At 41.4% G+C, this 22,650-nt stretch overlaps 1 protein-coding gene across 3 annotated transcripts in view; it reads right to left on the bottom strand.

Moving 5' to 3' along the window:
- vwa2 (von Willebrand factor A domain containing 2) overlaps positions 1–22,650 on the bottom strand; it is a 46,431-nt gene that overhangs the window by 5,536 nt on the left and 18,245 nt on the right. For 2 of the 3 annotated variants that reach the window (XM_055646902.1, XM_055646903.1), the window contains exons 6-13: positions 20,381–20,575; positions 18,358–18,491; positions 16,920–17,052; positions 15,285–15,340; positions 13,756–13,863; positions 10,601–11,179; positions 6,365–6,916; positions 3,206–3,328 (exon numbers count right to left, since the gene is read on the bottom strand). In XM_055646902.1, coding sequence (XP_055502877.1) covers positions 3,206–3,328; positions 6,365–6,916; positions 10,601–11,179; positions 13,756–13,863; positions 15,285–15,340; positions 16,920–17,052; positions 18,358–18,491; positions 20,381–20,575 — 1,880 coding nt within the window. Of the gene's footprint in view, positions 1–1,005; positions 3,329–6,364; positions 6,917–10,600; positions 11,180–13,755; positions 13,864–15,284; positions 15,341–16,919; positions 17,053–18,357; positions 18,492–20,380; positions 20,576–22,650 lie in introns of those variants that run through there. The other variant, XM_055646904.1, reaches the window with a different exon arrangement.

Genomic DNA, 22,650 nt, shown 5'->3' with positions numbered 1-22,650 from the left:
CATGTCTGAGGCCGTCATAACCAAACTGCCTGAGATCGAGAGAGGTGCTGGGGGAGGCTCCAAGGGGTTTGACCAACATTTGTGGCCTAAAGTCTTTAAAACGCGAGTCCTCGGGGTTGTTAGCAGCTAGCTGCCTGGCCCTTGCAACAACTGTGGGGCAAGTGTAGAGGGTAACTAGTCAGGTCAAGTACATTCCAGCACAATGTCAAGTTGGCAGCTTTCACCCGGATGTCATTAATCTTATGGAGTGTTGATAGAGATGCATCCGTCCATGGTATTGTGTACATGTGTTGTACATCATTCCTTCTGCAATTCCGACCAACTGTTATTCCCAAGTCATTCCAGAATGTGGGATTAGCCCCAAGCTTTATCTGAGCATTGACAAAATATTAATACATTTAGATTAATTGAACGCAGCCACATATTCATCTACCTTCAGGACCATAAAGATAACTGCTGTTTGTGACTGTTGGATTCATAAATAATACATTTTTAAAATTATATTTCTCTGTGGAATACATAGCTTCAAAAACATGATGACAGGGGGTTAGTGTTCTTTCATTTCAAATCATCACTCCAGTTTGAAGAAAAGTAGGTATCGGACTTCCACAGCACTTCACTGATGGCCTTTGACGGCTTGTGTTGTTTTTGGCTGTGCAAAGAAAAATCTCAGCCATTTGATGCCGGCCAATGAAACAAATAAACGCTAATGAAGTTTAACCAATGCAGCTTGAGAGACGAACATTGAATAGGGGCTGGAGGGGTTCCTGGTCTTATTATAGTTAGTAATATGAATATTTAATATCCACCAGAACCAATACCTCCAGTAAGTAGTACCAAAATGTCAGCCAATATTTGACGCGTCCAGCAAGCAGTGCAAAATGCCAGCTACTTTCCCCAGCAGTAGAGTTAGACAAAACCACTTACTGTAATCATTTCTGCAACCTAAGAAACCACAGGAAGAGGAGACCAATAGGCCCAATTGATTTTGATTCTTAGCCAGCCTGCTTGCCTCTCCAGAAACACTTCTAGTACCTCCAGAGTGGATTGTAAAAGGCCACTTCCCCAGTTGCTTGTTACAGCACTCCATGACTTCAATGTGGCTTCAACCACTAAGTCTCAAATATTTAATAGATCTGCATTAGCTCGTGATGCTTTCTAGTTTTGGGGTGCTGCATCAAATTGAGATCCCGTCTTATTTTTCGGTTTTGCAGGGTCTTGTGGTGATGCATCTTCTTTTCACTTTGAAATCTTAAATAGCATCAAGTTTATGCCAATTTCCATCTTTGTTTTGAGAATTTTATGTCTCCAAAGAAAACAAGAAAAGTTTCACTTTATTAGCCTTTCCAGATAACCTAAACAATGTGTGGGAGAATTGCAATAGTGGCTCATTGTCAACATGCCCTTATGCCTAAAACAACAAGGCCTCACATACTGTCAAGCAGCATGACTTCTCTGAGGGCTTGTTCTGTTTCAAACAGACAGCTCGTGACAAGAACTGGCCGCTGACGAATAATTTCCTGAATCCCACATGTGAACTTGCATAAATTATACAAGTTAACATGGAGTTGTAGCTTCCCGAAATGTGAACTGGTCATTCCATTCGGTTCCCAACTTCCCAAAGGACTTACTTTTTATGAACTTCTACCGCCCTTCAATCCTTAAAGAGCCAAAATATTCAGTCAGTGCTGACATTTTAAGTCTAGGACTTTCCATCAGAAATGTAGAATTTGTTCCAATCTCCTGTGCTTGGTCAGAGATAATAAAGGTAAAGGCCCCGGGTGAGACTTGGCAAAGCAGGAAAAATGGGGGGCCGTGAGGCCAAAGAAAATAATTTTACTGGCAAGATTGCCATCAAATTAGCTACAAGAATGTTTCAGTGACAGTGAGAAATGATTTTTAAATTAGGACTAAAAGTTCCTGTTGGATAAATCAAAATAAAGTATGAAGAAAATGACTGAAGATGTATTCTGTGTGTGAAAGAATAAAACATGGATAGTCCGGCAAGCTTTGGTGTGTTGGTACTACAGAACTGGCAGGTATACCGGAAGATTGGATGTTATTCCAAATAACACAGCGACACACTTTTGCTTGTTCCGGAATACATTTACCAATGAACCCAGTAGGCTTCAAAGGAGCACAGGGAATCGGGGTACTGTTGAGGTTCCAAGAGAGTGAGGGAAGCAGGGTCCTGGTGTCTTTCTGGGGAATATAAGCGGCAGGGCCCTGGTGAGTTAAAGGGAAGCGAGGAAACCAGGGTCTTGGTGAGTTTCAGGGGAATGTGAGAACCAAGATCCTGGTGCGTTTCAAAGCAGAGTGGGCACCAGAGCTCTGGTAAGTTTCAGGGGGCAGTCAGACCTGGGACCCCAGTGGCTTCAGGGGAATGCGAAGACCAGGGAATCAGAGGAGTAAGGGAACCCCCAGAGCCCAGGTGAGTTTCTGGGGAAGGTCGACACCATTTAAATGAAAAGCAGGCTTCAGCTTTTCAGAGCTGCTCAGTGGCACCGCAGTAGAGTTGCTGCCTGTCAGTGCCAGAGACCTGGGTTTGATCCTCGTTAAGAGTGCTGCCTGTACAAAGTTTGTACGTTCACCTTGTGTGAGTGCATGGGATTTCTCCGGGTGCTCTGGTTTTCTCCCACACTCCAGACATACGTGTTTGTGGTTTAATTGAACTTGTACCTGGAACTTGTAAATTGTCCCTCGTGTGTCAGATAGTGCTAGTGTATGGGGTGATCGCCGGTCTGCACGGACTTGGTGGGGCGAAGGGCCTGTTTCCACGCTGTATCTCTAAAGTAAAGTCTAAAGCAACGAGTTGTAAATACAGGTTCCTCTTTATTTTGGAACCAGTTTTAAATTTCTGGCTAATCTTTGAATAGCTTCAGGTGTGGAGTTGATCAATTGCTTTGTTGATTCTTTTATCTTTTGTTTTGTATAGCTTTGTGCATTCTTCCTGCTTTATCTGTGCAGTTGCTGAGTTGAGGGCTGTTAACATTTACAAAGATATCACCATCAGTCCAGATCTGCCTTTGCACTGTAAAACTGCACCAGTTTGTCTGTTGCAGAGAGAAACTACACTCCTGCCTTATCCAGAGATAAGAAGGCCGATCGGCAGATAATGGAGAAAGAGTTTATTGCACCAGCATTACTTCTCAGACCAAGGGATTACAAATAGTGCAGTTGAGCTGAAATAACAGAGAATACTTACTGTGTTCGCAGTGAACTCCATCCCAGCCATTGCATTCACAATGATAACTTGCAAAGTGAACTATGCATTCCCCACCATTCATACATGGATTCGGCTTGCACAAATTGACTGGTTGCTTGGCCACTGTTAAGATAATGCAGAAGATTTGTTAAACAAAATGGCACAGAAATATTTTCTGCATTACCATAATTCCTCATTTTCATCACCTTCTCGAATCAGCTTAGCTCCTACCCATACATTTCATTTCTCAATCATAAGCCATCTTTTTTACTCTTCATTGCTGTTCTTTTGGGCCTGTCCCACTTAGACGATTTTACAGGTGACTGTCAAGTTGCCAGCAGTCGCCTGAAAAACCAGCAACTGGAGCGGTGACTGTCAGAGTGGAACACACACACACACACACAAACAAACACATCGCTTCCTTCACCAGCCCATTATGCAGATGGGAGGGCATGGGCAATCGGGGGGAGCGCTGTCTGAGTGGAATTCACACAGTGAAAAGCCAATGTGATACAGACACACACTGCGATGAACAGGAAGGTTGACGCTGTAATTAAGAAGCTAAAAAGCACAGTGTATGGTAAGTCTATTAAAAGAGGGGGGAGAGGGGGGAGAAGGAGTGGAGACAGCTTTTAAGAAGCCAGAGATACACGGCTGTGAAGCTTGGCGGACATTTAACATTACCGGTTGGTTATCCTTGGCTCTGAAAACTACTGCTTATGTTTTTTTTTCCCCAATGAGCCAATGAAATTCACTGGTCAGCACCGGCTACAACCTACGAGAACCTAAGAGAACCTTTGACCTCCTGGCAACCCACTAGGACCTCCTGCCAACCCACCTACGGCACGAGAATTCTCGCTACTCTCCATGGCCGCTTCATTCTAGTCGGCGCTAATTTTCCAACATGTTGAAAATTTCACGGCGACCATAATGAGGCCGCGACTAGTTCCCAGAATGCGGGAACTCCTCACGACCATGAAAGCGACTCCCCGGCAACCACCCGCGAACATGTGGCGACTGTATAGTCTCCTGCAGTCGCCTAAAGAGTTGCCTAATGGGCCGGTCCCACTTTTCAACATGTTGAAACATTAGCTGCGACTAGAATGAAGCCGCCATGGAGAGTAGTGAGAATTCTCGTGCCGTAGGTGGGTCGCCAGGAGGCCCTAGTGGGTCGCTGCGAGATCGAAGGCTCTGGTAGGTTCTCGTAGGTTGTAGCCGGTGCTGACCGGTGAATTTCATTGGTTCATTTGGAAAAAAAACGTAAGCAGTAGTTTTCAGAACTAAGGATCTTTATTAAAGCTTTACTCTGGTGCAGGTTGGGATCAATTTCTCAAAGCAAACTCTTCTCCAGACACTTCAGAGAGTCTTACCTTAATTAGCAATCATAATAATAATATCAATAAACTTTATTATGGATTCAAGGTCCAGACAAGGGGCAACATTACATTAAATGCATTGCATATTAAATATCATAAAATACATATAAAATCTTGGTATATCACATAAAAACATCATAATTTATATATTTTTTAAATGCACAATACATAAGTTAAAAATCCAGATTAAAAGAATGATCAATGTCCTACAACGAGACAACGATACCAGTGTCTCCACAGCTGGGATTCGTAGCGTGTAGTGCTAACCCTTATGTTTGACAAGGCCACAATAAGCACATTTTTAGAGTCATTTATCCTGCAAATGAATTTATACATGTGATGTCTTAGGATAGCTTCTAAAGTATTGACTCCTGCAGCCACAAACATATTACTGGCACTACACCATCTAGGTTGCCTTAGCAGTGTTCTCATGGCATCGTTATATGCCACCTTTAGTCTCTGCATACTTGTCTTTCCATAGTTCAACCACAGGTGAGCAGTGTAGAGTGGTGTGCAGTATGCTCTAAATAGTGACACCTTCACCACATCTGCACACACACCAAATTTACGCAAGAGAATATTCGCCTGTACATACAGCATGTGTCGTTGCCTATAAATATCCTCATCATCTGTCATTTGTTCTGTAATAATATGCCCTAGATATTTTACCTTATTACAGACACTAAGATTATTGTCAGACAATTTAAAATCAGGATATTTTAGTCATCTATCCTCTTTGGTTCTACAGATCATAACAGCACTCTTACTAGCATTATATTTAATGTCATGTTCCACACCATACACAGAACATATAGTAAGGAGCTGCTGCAGACCAGCGCTAGATGGACTAAAGACCACAAGATCATCTGTATACATAATATGGTTCACTAGAATATAAAATACTAAAAATATTTTCATAAATTAAGTGTCTGAAAGAATAGTAAAAAAGCAATGGAGATTCTTTTAACCAAGGGCGGAAATCCTGGGGGGTACTGTCCCCCCCATGCTTTGAGAGGTGGGGGACAATCCCCTCCCCCCCATATTTTGTCATCCGGACTTTATCAGCCACTTTCTAAGGGCTGAATCTGCCCGCTCGCGGGGTCTTTCAGCGCCCGTTGTGGCTTAAAATCAAACTGCTGCATCGAGGCGATCAAGGCTCCCGATGTTGAAGCCTCCGCCGGCCGATGAAAGACCCCGTGAACGGGCCGATTCAAGCCCACGGCCGAAGCCTCGCATGCATCTCGCTCTCTCCTCCAGCCCAGTGCGCCGCTTGACTCGGGGGAGATTCGGTACAGCGTGGAGTCGGCGCCCGATGAGCAGAGGGAACCGGGACTGGGTCACCGCCAGGGATGCGGTTCCCTATCTGGAAGGCGGTGGGTCTGCTGCGGCTGCTGGCAGGTACACAGAGAGAGAGAGAGAGCCACTCGGCCCATGCGTTGCTGCTGCCTCACAGCGCCAGGGGCACGGGTTTAGATCCTGACTCCGGGCGTTGTCTGTACGGAGTCTGTTTCTCCCCACTAGCGCCTTGTATGATGTTGATCTCACCCTTGCTGCTGAACAGACCGTGCACCAGCACCGAGTGCTCGCTCCGACACCTCTCTCGTTTAAGTTTATTTTGACAGTGGGTCTCCACAGGGCCCACGGCTAAAGTCTCTGAAGCCACGCGTGTATGTGTGTGAGTATGCGCATGCGCGCGCGGCCGCCAAGATAGTGTCCCCCCGGTCCCCCCCCATGTTTTGATAGCGATTTCCGTGCCTGCTTTTAACAAGATTCATGTAATTACCTTCACATATCCTGTGAGCGATGCTTTCTTCAAAATATTTTAAATCCTCATAGGACGGCACAGTTATCATGTAATTAGCGGAGCCAGCAATCCTTAGCAACGATTCCTTCTGTGCATCACCAATTCCTACAGCAAAGACTGTGATGCCATTGTTCCTCAGAGTCCGTGCGGGGACTGCTGCATCATCGGTGCTTGCCCCGTCCGTAAGGACCACCACTACTTTATTCACACCAGGTCGAGCTCCCTTTCTGACACTCATGACTTCATCGTAAATGTGAAGGAGGACGCTGCCAGTGGAGGCAGTTCCGCCCAGATAAGGGGCTAAGCTGATTGCCTTCTGGAGGTTGGTGTTTGAATCCAACGTGTCAAGGCCAAAGATTGTCCTCGAACGGCTGCCATAAACCACAAGGCCGACCTGGGTAACATCAGGATTGATCTCAAACTGCATGATGCTGGTTTTCATAAAGTCTTTCACCTTATCAAAATTGTCCTTTCCAACTCCAGATGATGCATCCAATGCAAAGACGAGATCTAAAGGCTGGGACAAACATCCTGCAGAGGCAGAGAGTGAACACAAAATTAGAACATTCCCAGTAAGGTCATGATTTCCACTGACTATACTGTTCCAAAGCAAAAGGAGAGGGGGGGGGATCTCATCGAAACCAAATAATGAAAGGCTTAGATAGAGTGGATGTGGAGCAGATGTTTCCAGTAATGGGAAAGTCTAAGACCTGAGGGCACAACCTCAGAATAAAAGGGAGCATCTTTAAAATGGAGATGAGGAAGAACCTATTTCGCCAGAGGGTGGTGAATCAGTGGAATTTACTGCCACAGACATTGAGTATTTTTAAAGCAGAGATTGATAGGTTCTTGATTAGTCAGGGTGTCAAAGATTACAGGGAGAAGGGAGGAGAATGGGGTTGAGAGGGAAAAATAAATCAGTCATGATCAAATGGCTGAGACTCGAGCCGAATGCCTAATTCTGCTCCTATATCTTACTGTTTAAAAGGGACACTGGAGAGATTTAGCAAATGGCATGTTGGCCTTTATAACAAGAGGAATCGAATATAGGAGCAAAGAGGTCCTTCTGCAGTTGTACAGTGCCCTAGTGAGACCACACCTGGAGTATTGTGTGCAGTTTTGGTCCCCTAATTTGAGCTAATCTTGCTATATAGGGAGTGCAGCATAGGTTTACTAGGTTAATTCCCAGGATGGCGGGACTGTCATATGCTGAGAGAATGGAGCAGCTGGGCTTGTACACTCTGGAGTTTAGAAGGATGAGAGGGTATCTCATTGAAACATATAAGATTGTTAAGGGCTTGGACACACTAGAGGCAGGAAACATGTTCCCGATGTTTGGGGAGTCCAAAACCAGAGGCCACAGTTTAAGAATAAGGAGTAAGCCATTTAGAACGGAGACGAGGAAACACTTTTTCTCACAGAAAGTGGTGAGTCTGTGGAATTCTCTGCCTCAGAGGGTGGTGGAGGCAGGTTCTCTGGATGCTTTCAAGAGAGAGCTAGATAAGGCTCTTAAAAATAGCAGAGTCAGGGGATATGGGGAAAAGGCAGGAACGGGGTACTGATTGGGGATGATCAGCATGATCACATTGAATGGCGGTGCTGGCTCGAAGGGCCAAATGGCCTACCTGTACCTATTTTCTATTTGGTCATCTCTTCCACTTGTATACATGATAGCAACAAAAACAAACACATTTCAACATGGCCAGAAGAAAACAATTGTTAAGCCGGGAAAATGGATTAGGAGACAGGACCCAAGATGGAGCTACACGGTGGAGCAGCGGTAGAGTTGCTGCCTTACAGAGCCAAAGACCTGGGTTCGATCCTGACTACGGGTGCTGTCTATATGGAGTTTGTAATAGTTTCCCTGTGACGTGTGGGTTTTCTCCGGGTGCTCCGGTTTTCTCCCACACTCCGATGACGTACAGGTTTGTAGGTTAATTGGCTTTGGTAAAAATGACTAAATTATCCTTATGTAAATTATCCCTAGTGTGTAGTCTAGAGTTAGTGTATGGGGTGATTGCTGTTCGGCGCGGACTTGGTGGGCCATTGAGCCTGTTTCTGTGCTGTATCTCTAAACTAAACTAAATAAACTAGATACACTTAGATTGATAGAAATAAATCATGTATTTTCCCACATGTTGAATGACTGCAGGAAATAGGAGGAGGCAAGGATAATGTTGTGGAGAGGCTGGAGGCTGGATGGGTAAGTGTCACACAGACACAGTATACTGTTAGGGGGAAGGGTGAGGGCTGCTTTGACACTGTGAGGCTGGTGCAAACGGAGTATTTCTGACTACACAAGGGATTGGGGTAAAAGGATTACTGAAGACCAAGAGGTATTTACCAAAAGTAGATGGGTCAACGATACTTTCCTTTTCAGAAAGAAGATTTCTTAAGTGCCTGTTATACATAGCCCTTTTGTTAAAACAGATTGTTTGTTTTTCCAAAGATTCATGTAACTTAGAATAAAGTTATAAAGCAAAACTGTGAAAGCATTCCTGGCATTTTCTTATCATGTGGGTGTTATAAAAGGTTGCATGTTTTGTCTGACAAGTAGAATATTTTGTCTAAGAGAAGCAATCTGCAAGATCCAAATTGAAAAAGAGTGCATTATATGTAGTGCTAGGGTGAATTGTGATGGTATTTGCATTATTCAAAATCTTCTGCTTTAACCCTCTAAAAGTGGATGTACAATGAATGTAAAATAGAATACAAATAATTTACCCCCTTTCCTCTGCCCCTGAACCACATCCCTGCCATCAACGTTACATTCCACTTCTTCTCTCCTCTCTTTCTCTCTTCGTCCGACACCATTGTCTCCGTTTCACCTCTAGCCTTTGTCACTTACAATCAACCCCCCTTCATCTGTATCCACCTATCTCATCTGTACCCACCTATCTATCATGCCAGGCCCCAACCTCGCCTCTCTTTTCCAGCTGCCTCCCTCCTACACCAAACAGTCTGAAGAAGGTTCCTGATCCAAAACATCACCTATCCATTCCCCTGATGCTGCCTGACCCACTGACTTCCTCCAGCACTTTGTGTTTTGCTCAGGATTTCAGCATCTGCAGTTTCTTGTGTCTACAAATAATTCCACAGTTTTGATTAAAAGCTATAATGCTGATTATTCTGCTTCCAAAATTTGGTTCCTAAACTGAAAAAGATGATGACATTGTGCTTTTATTACATCCAACAGCGGACAAATCTATTCCCCTTTATTTGTACCTTTCTTCCGTTTATATAGAAAATAAATCCTCTGTCCTCTCTTATTAGGTTTTCTGGTCTCCCAAGTGACAGCCCAGTTCATTGGGCTACGTTACTAAAACCTGCAACTAATCACCAGATGTAGCCTACTGTCCCACTTAGGCGACTCTTTAGGCGACTGCCAGGGACTAGTTTTAATGGAATTCACCTACGACACCTGGTGACAACCTACGACAGCACCTATGACAACATACAACAACTAAAATTGTCGCCACTGTAGCCAGAAATATTTAAACATGTTGAAAATTTTGTGGCAGTCGCCTGTAGTCACCCAAAAAATCACCTGAGTGGGACAGGCCCATAAGTCTTTCTTCTCCACAGAGAAATGCACTCTATCTTACAACTCACTCCGTTATCATGTGTGATTTTTTCATTTATTAAGCTTATGGTACCTTAATCATTTAGTAATATAGTATGATGGTACAATTCAAGGTGTCTTGGTATCTTCCATCTTGCAATCAGTCGAGGCAAATAAAGGGCAGTTTAGGAATGCACTTGGAGACACAAGGAACTGTAGATGCTGGATTATCAAAAAAGACACAAAGTGCTGGAGTAACAAAGCCAGGACAGGCACCATCTCTGGAGAACATGGATGTGACATTTCAGGTTGGGCCCCTTCTTCAGACTGATTGTGGTGGGCCAGGTTGGGAGAGAAAGCTGGGAGAGAGGTCGGGGTAGGATAAAGCCTGGCAAGTGATAGGTGGATACAAGGAACTGCAGATGCCAGTTTCCCAAAAATAGACACAAAGTGCTGGAGTAACTCAGTGGGCCAGGCAACATCTTTGGAGAACATAGATAGATGATATTTTGGGACAGGACCATTCTTCAGATTCATAGATGATAGGTAGATACAGGTGGATGTAGGTAGATGAATGAACAAAGGCCAGGGTTGAAGAGACAAAAGGTGTTAGATAAGGATATAAAAGTTACGACTTGTGAAAGTACTCCTACCTTGATTTTCAATGCTGCAAATTACTGTTTTTAGTTCAGGAATCTTATTGAAGAGTTGCTGGGGACTTGAATATGTGACAGTATGCTGAGGATTTCCTGTAATTGTGACTAAATCAGACTGAAGACTGTGGCTGCCAACTGCAAATAGAAATATTTCCCGTTCTCTGGCATATTTGGCTGAATCAGCGATGGAATCTTCGGCTTTTGAGTCTGTTAGCAGAATTAAAACATGGGGGTGGTCCTCCTGAATACGCGGAACTGTTGATCTTGTTTTAAATCCAACCTGGGTAAGGTATCGCAAGGCCTTGCCAGTCTTTGTGCTGCCCCCTTTGAACTGGATCGAGTCGATCTTACTAATAACATCTGAAACATTCATGTGCAGTCCCATCGGCAGTTCCACCTGCACTCCGTAACTATACTGTGCCACTCCAACGTTAATTTGACTGTCTGCGGACAGTATCACCTGGAGAAATCTCTTCACAAAGGCTTTGTGCCGCAGAAATCCTTCAAGGGTTGTTTTTGTCGAGCCGTCAAGAAGCAGTAAAATATCCACACTGCATTCAAGACCTGGCTGAGGAGCTGTTCAAATAAAAATAACACAATAACATGGAGCACAGAGTGTGGCAAAGCTGTACCTAATCCCACAAAACCATCATCCTATTGTGCATGCAAATGAATTATGTTTCACCCTAATAAAATCAATATTTAAAAATCATACCAAGATGAAATATTCATCAACAGAAAGTCAACATCAAGAGCACTAAAATAACAAATATTTAAAAATGGGTATACCAAGATAGAAATATAGAAACATAGAAATCATCATTCGGCCCTTCGAGCAGCCAAAGTCATGGCTGATCATCAACTCAGTCCTCCCGAGCACTTCCATATCGACCCCTTAGCCACAAGGGCCACATCTAACTGGAGTAAATACTCGGCGATGAAAGAGTGGATGTGTGAAAAAGTTTCAGATCGGGACCCATCTTCAGACTATCCATTTTCTCCAGAGATGCTGCCTGACCCACTGAGTTGCTCCAGCATTTTGTGTCTATCGTTGTATAAACCAGCAGCAGCAGTTCCTTGTTATTACACATCAACAGCAGTCGCCTGGAATAGTCAAATAAAACACTGAGCTACATATAGAAATTATACACTAGTAATATGGAAGCACAATTGTTAAAATGTAAGTCCAATTTCTACCTGAGTTCCATTAAGGGCATTCTTCTTTACAGCTCTTTCAAATAGGAATTTCTTTGTATTTTCTTGTACTATTCTTACATTTTGATGCTGGTTTATGAAAGAGTTTAATTGGACTCTGACTTCCAACTTACAGAGCTCTACTATCAGATCATTAACTGACCTGCAGTCTTTCCCATTAGTGCTGTTGTGTAATATTCAACCAGTGAAACCATGTAGATTTTTTAAGTGCCAGAAAGAGCAGTAAATAAAAAGCCTCAGGCTGAAGAGATGAAACATAAAGAACATGTATTTTACAAGAAAATGTCTTTCCCTTGAGGATTGAGACTTCAAGTTGATTGTTCTCCTGTGACTGATACATAAATGGCATCACATCGCACACTGCTGGCAGACATACAGGCAGACTTCAGCATGATACCAATCAATGAGCTGATAAAACAAGCAGCTGGTAGTTAATCAGATACATTTCATGAGTCAGTATTTTTCTGATCAGTGGTTTAAATGGACACTAAAAAACGATTTGCCTGGGAAATCTCTGCCCCGATCAAGATTACATCCAGCTAAAGATGTTTTCCAAACCATAACATGTTGGTCTAATAGCAATCAATAGTGCATAGCCTGTGATTGAACTATATACACCAGGTGTGTTTTCAGGTCATCATCCATTGGAAGTTTCCCCTGGCAATTCAGACAAGAGCGATATTCAATATAAAAAGAAAATCAAGAACAGACAGATGCCAGAGGTTATGGGGAGAAGGCAGGAGAATGGGGTTAGGTGGGAGAGATAGATCAGCCATAATTGAATGGCGGAGTAGACTTGATGGGCCGAATGGCCTAATTCCATTCCTATCTCTTATGAACTGTCTTTCATGCACATTTCTTCCAGAGGACATTGGATAATGTTGTTATATTAATTTGTGATAAAACAAGGAGTAGTTTATTTTTCAATGTTAACTGTGATTGCTGATGCAACAACTTTGAGAACTATAACATTGTACCTAACTGAAGGTTTTGTAACTTTACCAGTAATTGTGTGTGATAATTTACATGTCTATGATTGTCTTTGTAGCCAATCAATCATAAAAAAGAAAGGGCATCAAATTGAAATGTTAACTTTGTTTTTCTCTCCATAGATGCTGCCTGACCTGCTAAGTATTTCCAGCAATTTCTGTTTTTATGCTGGAAAAACTCAGCAGGTCAGACAGTGACAGTGGAAAGATGAGCAGTTAACATTTCAGGCCGAACACATCAGAATTGAGAAAGAGAGAAACAAGTTAGTCGAGCTAGCAAAGAAGATGGCTAAAGGTGATGGGTGGGGCATCAGGAATTTCTCAGATAGGGTAAAAAAAATGTGGCATTTAAGGAGCAGTTAAGATCAGACAAAGCTTCATAATTTGAATAATGTGTTGCCAATTTTGTACAGTCTGACTGCACAAAAAAAAAGGAAAATGGATGGTGGGGAATAATGGCTTGTTCCCAAATGTAGGAACATTTGTTATTGAATCCAGGAAGCAGTAACTTTCCCAGATGGAAGATGAGGTGTTGATTCTCGTGTTTGGTGCAGGAGGTCACAAATAGAATGGTTAGAGAGGGAGTGCAATGGGATCAGGACTAAATTTTAGACAACTTGCTCTTTCTTTATAGTTACATGGGAACTTCTAGGGTATCTCTGTCTGCCATTCTTTTTTTCCCCATTCATTTTTTTAATATATAGCCAGACTACAACATTAACAATCCTGAATTTTATTTGTTTTACTTCATATTTCTGAAATCTGTGTTTTTTCTTTTATTTTCAATTTTTGAATTTCAAACAAAACCTACAAGCAGTCAGTTTGACCGAGCCAGATGTATGTATCTTCCAGCCTGAACATGGCATGGATTAGTGGCACAGCAATAGCAGCTGAACAATTTTACACACATTTGTAGAAAGTATAAAACTAAATACAAGATCAATTTACCGCAATTAAAATCTTCTCCAAATGCTGCAGGGCAGATACAGTGGTACCTTTCAAAGTCCTCTGAGATGCAAGATCCTCCATACTGACAGGGCTGTGAATCACATGGATCTGTAAAGGTTTTACATGAAATATTGTTAGGATGTTCAAAGGTACGGCAGTACTGTGTTCTCTTTGAAAAGGAGCTGACATAAGTCACTGCTCACAAGTGGGCGACACCGTGGTGCATCGGTAGAGTTGCTGCCTTACAGCGCCAGAGACCTGGGTTCAATCCTGACTACGGGTATTGTCTGTACGGAGTTTGTACATTCTCCCCATGAGATCTGAGATATTCGGTTTCCTCCCACATTCCAAAGGCATGTAGGTTTGTAGGTTAATTGACTTGGTATAAATGATGTAAATTGTCCCTAGTGTTTGTAGGATAGTGTTAGTGTGCGGGGCATGCTGGTCTGTGCAGACTCGGTGGGCCGAAGGGTCTGTTTCCATGCTGTTTCTCTAATCTAAACTAAACTAAAGTGATTGATAAATATTCAGAGTAAATAACAGGACATGTATTGATTTATAACATAAAGAATGACACGAGTCCCCATTTCCCATCACCCAGATTAGATCGGGGTTGTAATCATGTAATTTCTTTTTTCAATTAGTTAGCCTTCAAATTTTTGAATTAAAAATAATCTGTTCATTTGATCTCAAGTATCAAAAGTGTTTAATTGTCTTCTGCACCCGATACGAACTGGAAGTTGTATGTTCTCCCTGTGACCGCATGGGTTTTCTCCAGGTGCTCCGGTTTCCATCCACATTCCAAAAACGTGCAGGTTTGCAGTTTAATTAGCTTCTGTAAATTGCCCCTAGAGTGTAGGATGCAAAACCGGGATAACATTGAACCAGTGTAAACGGGTAATCATTGGGTTGGCGTGGACTCGGTGGGGCGAAAGGCCTGTTTCCATGCAGTATCTAAACTAAACCTAAACTATAACTATGACATTATACTTCAGATTTTATTTCAGCTTTACTAGCTCAAAAAATGCTCCTATGAACAGAAATATCTTATTAATATTTGGCACCGAGTCACTGAAAAGATAATTTTAGACATTTTAGTAATTTGCTATGGAAAGTTCAACAAGAACTGAACAAGAAGCACATAACATGGGATAAAACTAGCTTTTATGAATTGCTAAATTATCCAATGTAGCAAATGAAAGTCATAAAATCTGAGAACATAGATGAGGTTCACTAATTCTAAAATTTATGAACCTCAGATTGTTGAGGTGCGTATTATTGTGTTTTAGTTTAGTTAGACTATACAATATTAGCAATACTAGATTTCATGCTCTAATGGAAACTAGTTACACATAGAAATACAGCATAAAATTCTCAACATAAAACAATATTATAGGATAAAATGGTCTACCACTGGCATATTCAGTATCACATTTAATTTATTAAAAAAAAAATGTTTTCACTTAAACATCAAAACTAACCGTTTGTCAAGGGTAATATGTGAGAAAGTATATCCAAGAAATAAATACCTGGGCACGTGGTTCTGTAGCATCGAGCAAGATGTGTCTTATAAACCCGTTTCCAACTGCAAGACAATGAGCAAATATCAAAGTATTTCTATGCACAGAATGTAAAATATTATGAAATACTATTTGGAGTTTTGTACCCTCTTTCTACTTTGGAACGCTCTCTAAGTAAGTAATTCTTTAGTTAATCATTTTCTAAATCCATTCACAGTGGATTTTGCAATAAAAAGAGATGTTATTTTACAGGAGAGTAGTGAATGTATGTGGGAATGTAGGATTGCTCTGATTAATGAATCACGATAACAAATAATCTTTCTCCTCCAAAGATATCTTCTTGTTACCTATTGAAAGCTCGTTAAAGCATTCACTGTGATGTTCATACTTAAAGCCTTCTTAAAATGTATATATTTATTTTATGTTTCTTTATTATACAGACCATCACTTCTCCAGAAACATTTTAACAAATGAAACTTACCTCAAACAGGTTACTAGTGATTCTCTAATGCTCCTCCAATAATTCCTGAATTATGGATTCAGTGTGTTTTCCCGTAGCTGATATTAGAGTAATAGATTCCTTGATACACAGTTTACATTGCCCTCTCAACCTGTTCCAATGTCTACCCTCTGAGACAGACTACATCCTTCATAGTTAAAGAAGATTGTGAACTGGCTCTAAGCACTGACCAATTCAGTCTTGCTCCAACAGTTTAGAATGCCTGCCCTAAATAGCCATCAAATATCTACCTCAACATTTGATTGCTCGTTCAGAGCTAATTCATTTTCCATCCATTACTTTAAAAACTTGTCTCCTGCTAATCAATGCAACAGCAATTGGACAACTTCATAATCTTAGACAGGATTTGGTGATAATACATGTAAAATGCTTCTTAGCTCTTTCACTGTCATGCTTGCACCTACATTCCTTCCTCTGGCTTCACAATTCACACTATTTCTATTCTCATCCCTTTTTTGTCTTTTCATCTCTGGCTTTGTCGAACCATCTGCCAATTAACCCCCCCACCCCACCTTCATCACCTTAACTCACACATCACTCGCTAAGATTTATCCTGCTCCCACCTCTTTTCATGTTTTTTCTCCCCCACCATAATCAGTCTGAAGAAAGGTCCCAACCCGAACGATCACCTATCAATGCTCTCCAGAGATGCTGTCTGGCCCGCTGAGCTACTGCAACACTAAAGCTTACAAAATTCTTAAGAGGTTGGACAGGCTAGATGCAGGAAGATTGTTCCAGATGTTGGGGAAGTCCAGAACAAGGGGTCACAGTTTAAGGATAAGGGGAAAGTCTTTTAGGACCGAGATGAGAAAAACATTTTTCACACAGAGAGTGGTGAATCTGCGGAATTCTCTAGCACAGAAGGTAGTTGAGGCCAGTTCATTGGCTATAGTTAAGAGGGAGTTAGATGTGGCCCTTGTGGCAAAAGGGATCAGGGGATATGGAGAGAAGGCAGGTACAGAATACCGAGTTGGATGATCAGCCATGATCATATTGAATGGCAGTGCAGGCTCAAAGGTCCGAATGGCCTACTCCTGCACCTATTTTCTATGTTTCTATGTCTTTTCTTGGAAGCCAGCATTTGTAGTTCTTTGTGCCTCCATTTCAGGACAAATGTTGCTGACCTGTAATAGGGACACAGTGTTGAGATAGGTCCACCATATCCATATGATCCCTTCCAGCACATGAAATTCCCTTTGAATTCCTTCACTGTTTCTAGTGATTTCCGTTGACAGACATGGGATTCAAGTTTGCAAGCTGAAAGGAAGCACATTGCAAAGTTTTATACATATTTAACAATATTGGAAGACTCTTCCTATAAGAAAACTTATTCCTTCTTAAGAAGTAGTGACCATCAGTGGTTGGGAAGATTATGATAAAGTAATTAGAATATTTGTGCTCCTTATGGTCACACAGAAGTCAAAGATATGTGTCCCATTTGTGAATATCCTTGCTAAAAGTTCTGCTGAGGACCTATAGTGAAGAGCCAAACCTGAATTTGTTTTGCTTCGGACAGAAAAACTAACTGCTCAAATAAAATTAAATCCAAGACTCAAACCAACCTATCACTAAGCAGGGCCTCTTAAAATAATTTTCATTACCACTCACATTTCAGAACGGTTGGGCAATAGTTGGGCAAAAGCCTGCCTAGAGAATTATTTTATTGTGTTTTCTATACATATTTTATTATTTTACAGTATGCTTCGAAACAGATACCCTAATGTAGGTTAGATGGTACTTGTGGATACCTACTGTAATGTTGAAACTATTACAAGGAACAAAGCTCCTAAAAGTGGAAAACAAAAACATTTTGGAAGGTTTAATAGAGAAACAAAGAATGGCAGATGCTGGTTTACTTTTTTTTTAAAAGACACAACCTGCTGGAGTAACTCAGCGGGCCATGCAGCATCTCAGAAGAGCATGGACTAGTGATGTTTTGGGTTGGCATGCTTCATGTCTGAAATGAGTTACTCCAGCACTCTGTGTTGTTTCTTTGGAAGGTTTAAGTTGTACTTGAGAAAAATTAAGTTTTTATATAATAGTTTGAACAGTTTTCCAAAATAATTGGAGCAAAGACACTCTGCTGCAGGTTGAGCAATAGGAAATATATCCACCACTTTCGATTGATTGAATTGATTGAACCATACAGTATGGTAACAGATTCATCAGCCCACCAAGTCCACGCTGACCATTGATTACCCATTCACATTAGTTCTATATTATCCCTCTTTCATATCCGCTCCCACCCTTGAAACAATTTACAGCAATTAACCTACAACCCGCATGCTTTTGTGATGTGGGAAGAAACCAAAGCATCGGGGGGGGGAAACTCCAACGGTCACAGGAAGAAGGTGCAAACTCCACAAAGACAGCATCTGAGGTCAGGAAGGAACCTGGGTCTCTGGCGCTGTGTGCCAGCAGTTCTACCAGCTGTGCTACTGTGTCCCTCAAGAAGATAATTTTAAAAACAAATGCAACATCCTGAATGTTTTGCAGCTTGAGAAAAGTTACCAAATTCCTCAACACAGATTTAGGAGTTTTGATAAAACAGAGAGGTATTACCTGGTGGAATAGCAGAGCAGATGTCAGAGCTGGTCAATGTTGTGTAGAGGCCATTGACAGCATCATCAAAGTGTTCTGCAAACAGCACATGGCTGTCAGTAGGCTCACTTGCAAGCAAATTCAACTCCTCCCATCTGTGAAGAGAGCAAGGATTACATAGAAAAATAGAAAATAGGTGCAAGAGGAGGCCATTCAGCCCTTCGAGCCAGCACTGCCATTCAATATAATCATGGCTGATCATCCAAAATCAGTACCCCGTTCCTGCTTTCTCCCCATATCTCTTGATTCCTTCAGCCATAAGAGCTATATCTAACACTCTCTTGAAAACATCCAGTGAATTGGCCTCCACTGCCTTCTGTGGTAAATAAATCCACAGATTCACCACTCCCTGGGTGAAAAGGTTTTCCCTCATCTCAGTGCTAAATGGCTTACCCCTTATTCTTAAACTGTGACCCCTGGTTCTGGACTCCCCCAACATGGGGAAAATTTTTCCTGCATCTAGCCTATCCAATCCCTCAAGATTTTTATAGGTTTCTATAAGATCCCTTTCATCCTTCTAAATTCCAGTGAATATAAGATTACAATGGAAATCAACTCACATTTTGTTTGCACAAGCACTCACACTGGTTCAATGCTTCGGAAGGAACTGCAGATGCTGGTTTACACCGAAGATGGACACAAAATGCTGGAGTAGCTTAGCGGGACCGACAGCATCTCTGGATAGAAGGAAAGAGTGACAGTTCGGGTCGAGTCCCTTCTTCAGACCGAGCGTCAGGGGACCATAAGAGTGTAAGTGGTGATCTCTGACACTTCTTTATCTCTGTAACTCCCCTCTCACCTGACGCCGAGTTACTCCAGCTTTTTGTGTCCATCTAGTTCAATGCTTGCTGGGCATAATCGAAATAAGAACATCTATATTTTGTATAAAGCAAAAACTTACAAAGGAATGGCTGGAAAATGTCAATAAATATTAATTAGTCTTAGGGAAACGAAATGTAACTTGCAATTCTAACTTTGAACAAGATAGATTATTTAAGCAAAATAATAAAATAATTGGAATGTACACATCACCACTGTCAAAAGATTTTGAAAGGAAATGAAAATAAAAATAAATTGCAAATGCTGGAAGGGGTCTTTGCTCTAAAAAATTAACAATTTATTTTTCCACAGCAATGCTAACTTGCTGTGTATTAGGGTGGAAACAGATGCTTGTTCCTAGTTATACCAGGTAGCAAACACCAACACAAAGCTCACCTACAGTTTAATTATTTAAGTATGGAACAATTGCGCTTTCCAAAAAAATTATTTGAAGCCTGATCTCTTAGCATCCAAGTCCACAGATGCTGCAAAAACCATGAAAGTATCTCATTTGGAGATGATAGTGGATTCAGCATCCATTTTGGGTCAAAAATGACTTCTGAGTCAAAGCATTTTAGCTACAGGTTCAACACAACCATTCAGCCCTCGTGCCAACCGAGAAGCAGTCAGGCCGTAGGACCATAAGACGTGGGAGCAGAATTAGACCACTCGGCCCATTGAGTCTGTTCTGCCATTTGGTCATCGCTGCTCTTTTCCCCGAAGTCCCATTCTCCAGCCTTCTCCCAGTCGCCTTTGACACCCTTGCAATATGGGTGTTTGTAACGCATTCCCGTGCTTTTTTGTGGACAAAAATGTTGCCGCCGTGCCCCTTTAATAAATATATGCAATGCGGCCAGAAAACAATACAATGCCATTTAACTTTTTAGAGATATCAGTGCACTTTGCTAGCATGTACTTTCCCAAATAAAAACTGATGCTTTCTTAAAAGAGATTATAATTAACATTTTATTTAAAAACTGGCCTTTCAAATAAAAAGTGAACACATAATGGTAATGATTTTGACTTTAGTGTCACTAAAAATTCATAAACTATGAATCCCCCCCCGCAAAAAAAAATGTTTTCTGTTATTGAGGCACTATGTTAAGTTGCTGGGAGTATGATTTTTGATGTTATTGATGACCAATCCTGTAAGCAAATTCCTTACCTGGGAAACTTGACTCCGACAGCAAACACAGTTATTCCAGTTTCTTTCACCTGTGCTGCCACTTGGGTCACATTACCCTGAGATTTGCCGTCAGTAAGAATTATGAGAATTCGAGGGACGGATGTATTTCTTGTATCTGCAAATCCTTTTTGAAGAACATACTTCAAAGCCGGGGCAGTCTGCGTACTTCCACCCCTGAGTTAATAAAGTAAATGCAATAAATGGATCAAATGGTCAACAAGGCACTAGTCTTCCTGTTCTACCCAGACCTATATTTATTCATACTTCGGAAACAATTAGTGTAATTAAAACTAAATTTGTCCATTTCATTGAATCTGCAATTGCAATATAAATGTGCTGATGCTAAGAGAATAAACATAAAAAATTGAAGTTTATAAATGGCCAGTTTTTTTCATATGAAAATGTCCAAAAATATCTTTCTTTTTTTTTTTTAAGCATTTGCTTGTGGTTAACAAATATAATCCTACCCTGTTTGAAATCAGCCGCAAATCTCCTCTTACTTAAATGTCAGATAAATAAAGGACACTCTCAGCATGTATTAGAATGGAAGTAAGGAGACTGCACAGAGGCCTTGGCTTAGTGCCAACGAACCAATGCTAATCGCTTCATGTTCCTCAAGAAATTAGCAGCAGGCTTATTTTGTAAAAGGGGAACTCTGTAGATTACACATTAGTACATTCTCTTTCACATTTATTTAGAAAATCTGTGTTAAGTTTGCACTACTGTTTGCCCATTTAAAGAACATATATTCCATATTTGCTGTGGAATAATCATCCCAACTTGTTGTGCCATACAGATCATTGCAAAGTAATTAGATATTAGTCCAGATTAGTATTAATTTCCTTCCTCTTCCCCCAGAAGAAAAAAAAATAACAAAGGGATCATAATAATATTGATTGTTCACGAACATTGCAGTTTTAAGCTGTACAGCTTTAAGAATTGCGTCATCTGGTCGGGCTCTCTCTATGCACTGAATGGCTGGTAGTCCTCTTGTTATCTCAGTTGAGAAGCATCTTGTCATGGTTAGTATTTGGATCTGGGCCGTCTAATGGTCAGTTTTTCATCAGAGTAGATCAAGTCTCTCTGTGTGCAAATAACCCATTGCTGTCTCTCACTATAAGTTTTTATTTAGTTTAATAAAATACCTTTGTTTGTTTGAATCACTGACTACTTTCCAGTATTTTACAGTGAACGAGATAATGAGATATTGTATCAGAAAAGATGGCTGACATAAGAATGAAAATTAATCTGCGTTTGGATCTAATTTTAGAATATTGTGTTCAGTTTTGGGCACCATGTTACGGGAAAGATTTGTCAAGCTTGAAAGGGTGCACAGAAAATTTACGAGGATATTGCCAGGAACAGAGGGCCTGAGTAATAGGGAGAGTTTATGCAAGCTATAACTCTATTCCTTGGAGCGCACGGGGATCTTATAAAGGTGTACACAATCATGAGAGGAACAGATCAGATAAACGCACAGTCTCTTGCCCAGAGTAGGGGAATCAAGAACCAGATGACATGGGTTTAAGGTGAGAGGGGAAAGATTTAATAGGAACCCAAGGGGTAACTTTTTTTACGCAATCGGCCCATCAAGTCTACTCCACCATTCAATCACGGCTGATCTATCTTTCCCTCTCAACCCCATTCTCCTGGCTTCTCCCCATTACCCTTGACACCTTTACTGATCAAGAATCTGTCAATCTCTGCCACCCAATGACGTGGCCTCCACAGCCGTCTGTGGCAAAACAGATTCACCACCCTCCGTCTAAAGAAATTCATCCTCACCTCCTTTCTAAAAGTACATCCTTTTATTCTGAGAAAACTTTGATGCTGGAAAAATAAATACTGACAAGCAAAGCTATACAGAAGGTGCTGAAATATTGGACTGCACATACCACAATCTATGTTCCAAGCAGGTCATGATAGATGAGGTTGGCCCATCCTGGAGGATGGTGATCTGAAAGAACAGCCCAATGCCTTAAAATATCTGAAGAGACTTTGTGCTTAAGCAAAGCCCAGCTGGGATTGTTTTTATTTTAATTTATTCATATTTTGGATCTGGGCATTGTTGACAAGGCCAGCATTGATTGTCCATCCCTAAATTCCCTTTAAAAAGGAGCTGGCATTGATGTACAGAGGGTTTGGAATCCAACTTCATAGCCCCCCCCCCCCCCCCCAAAACCTTTGCCACACGCAGTGCTCTCAATCATTGCTTGTGAATTGAATTGGCTGAAGACTGGTTTCTGAGA

This window comes from Leucoraja erinacea, chromosome 15 (assembly GCF_028641065.1).
Source record: "Leucoraja erinacea ecotype New England chromosome 15, Leri_hhj_1, whole genome shotgun sequence".
NCBI classification, from domain to species: domain Eukaryota; kingdom Metazoa; phylum Chordata; class Chondrichthyes; order Rajiformes; family Rajidae; genus Leucoraja; species Leucoraja erinaceus.
This window is presented reverse-complemented; position numbering and strand designations above follow the sequence as displayed.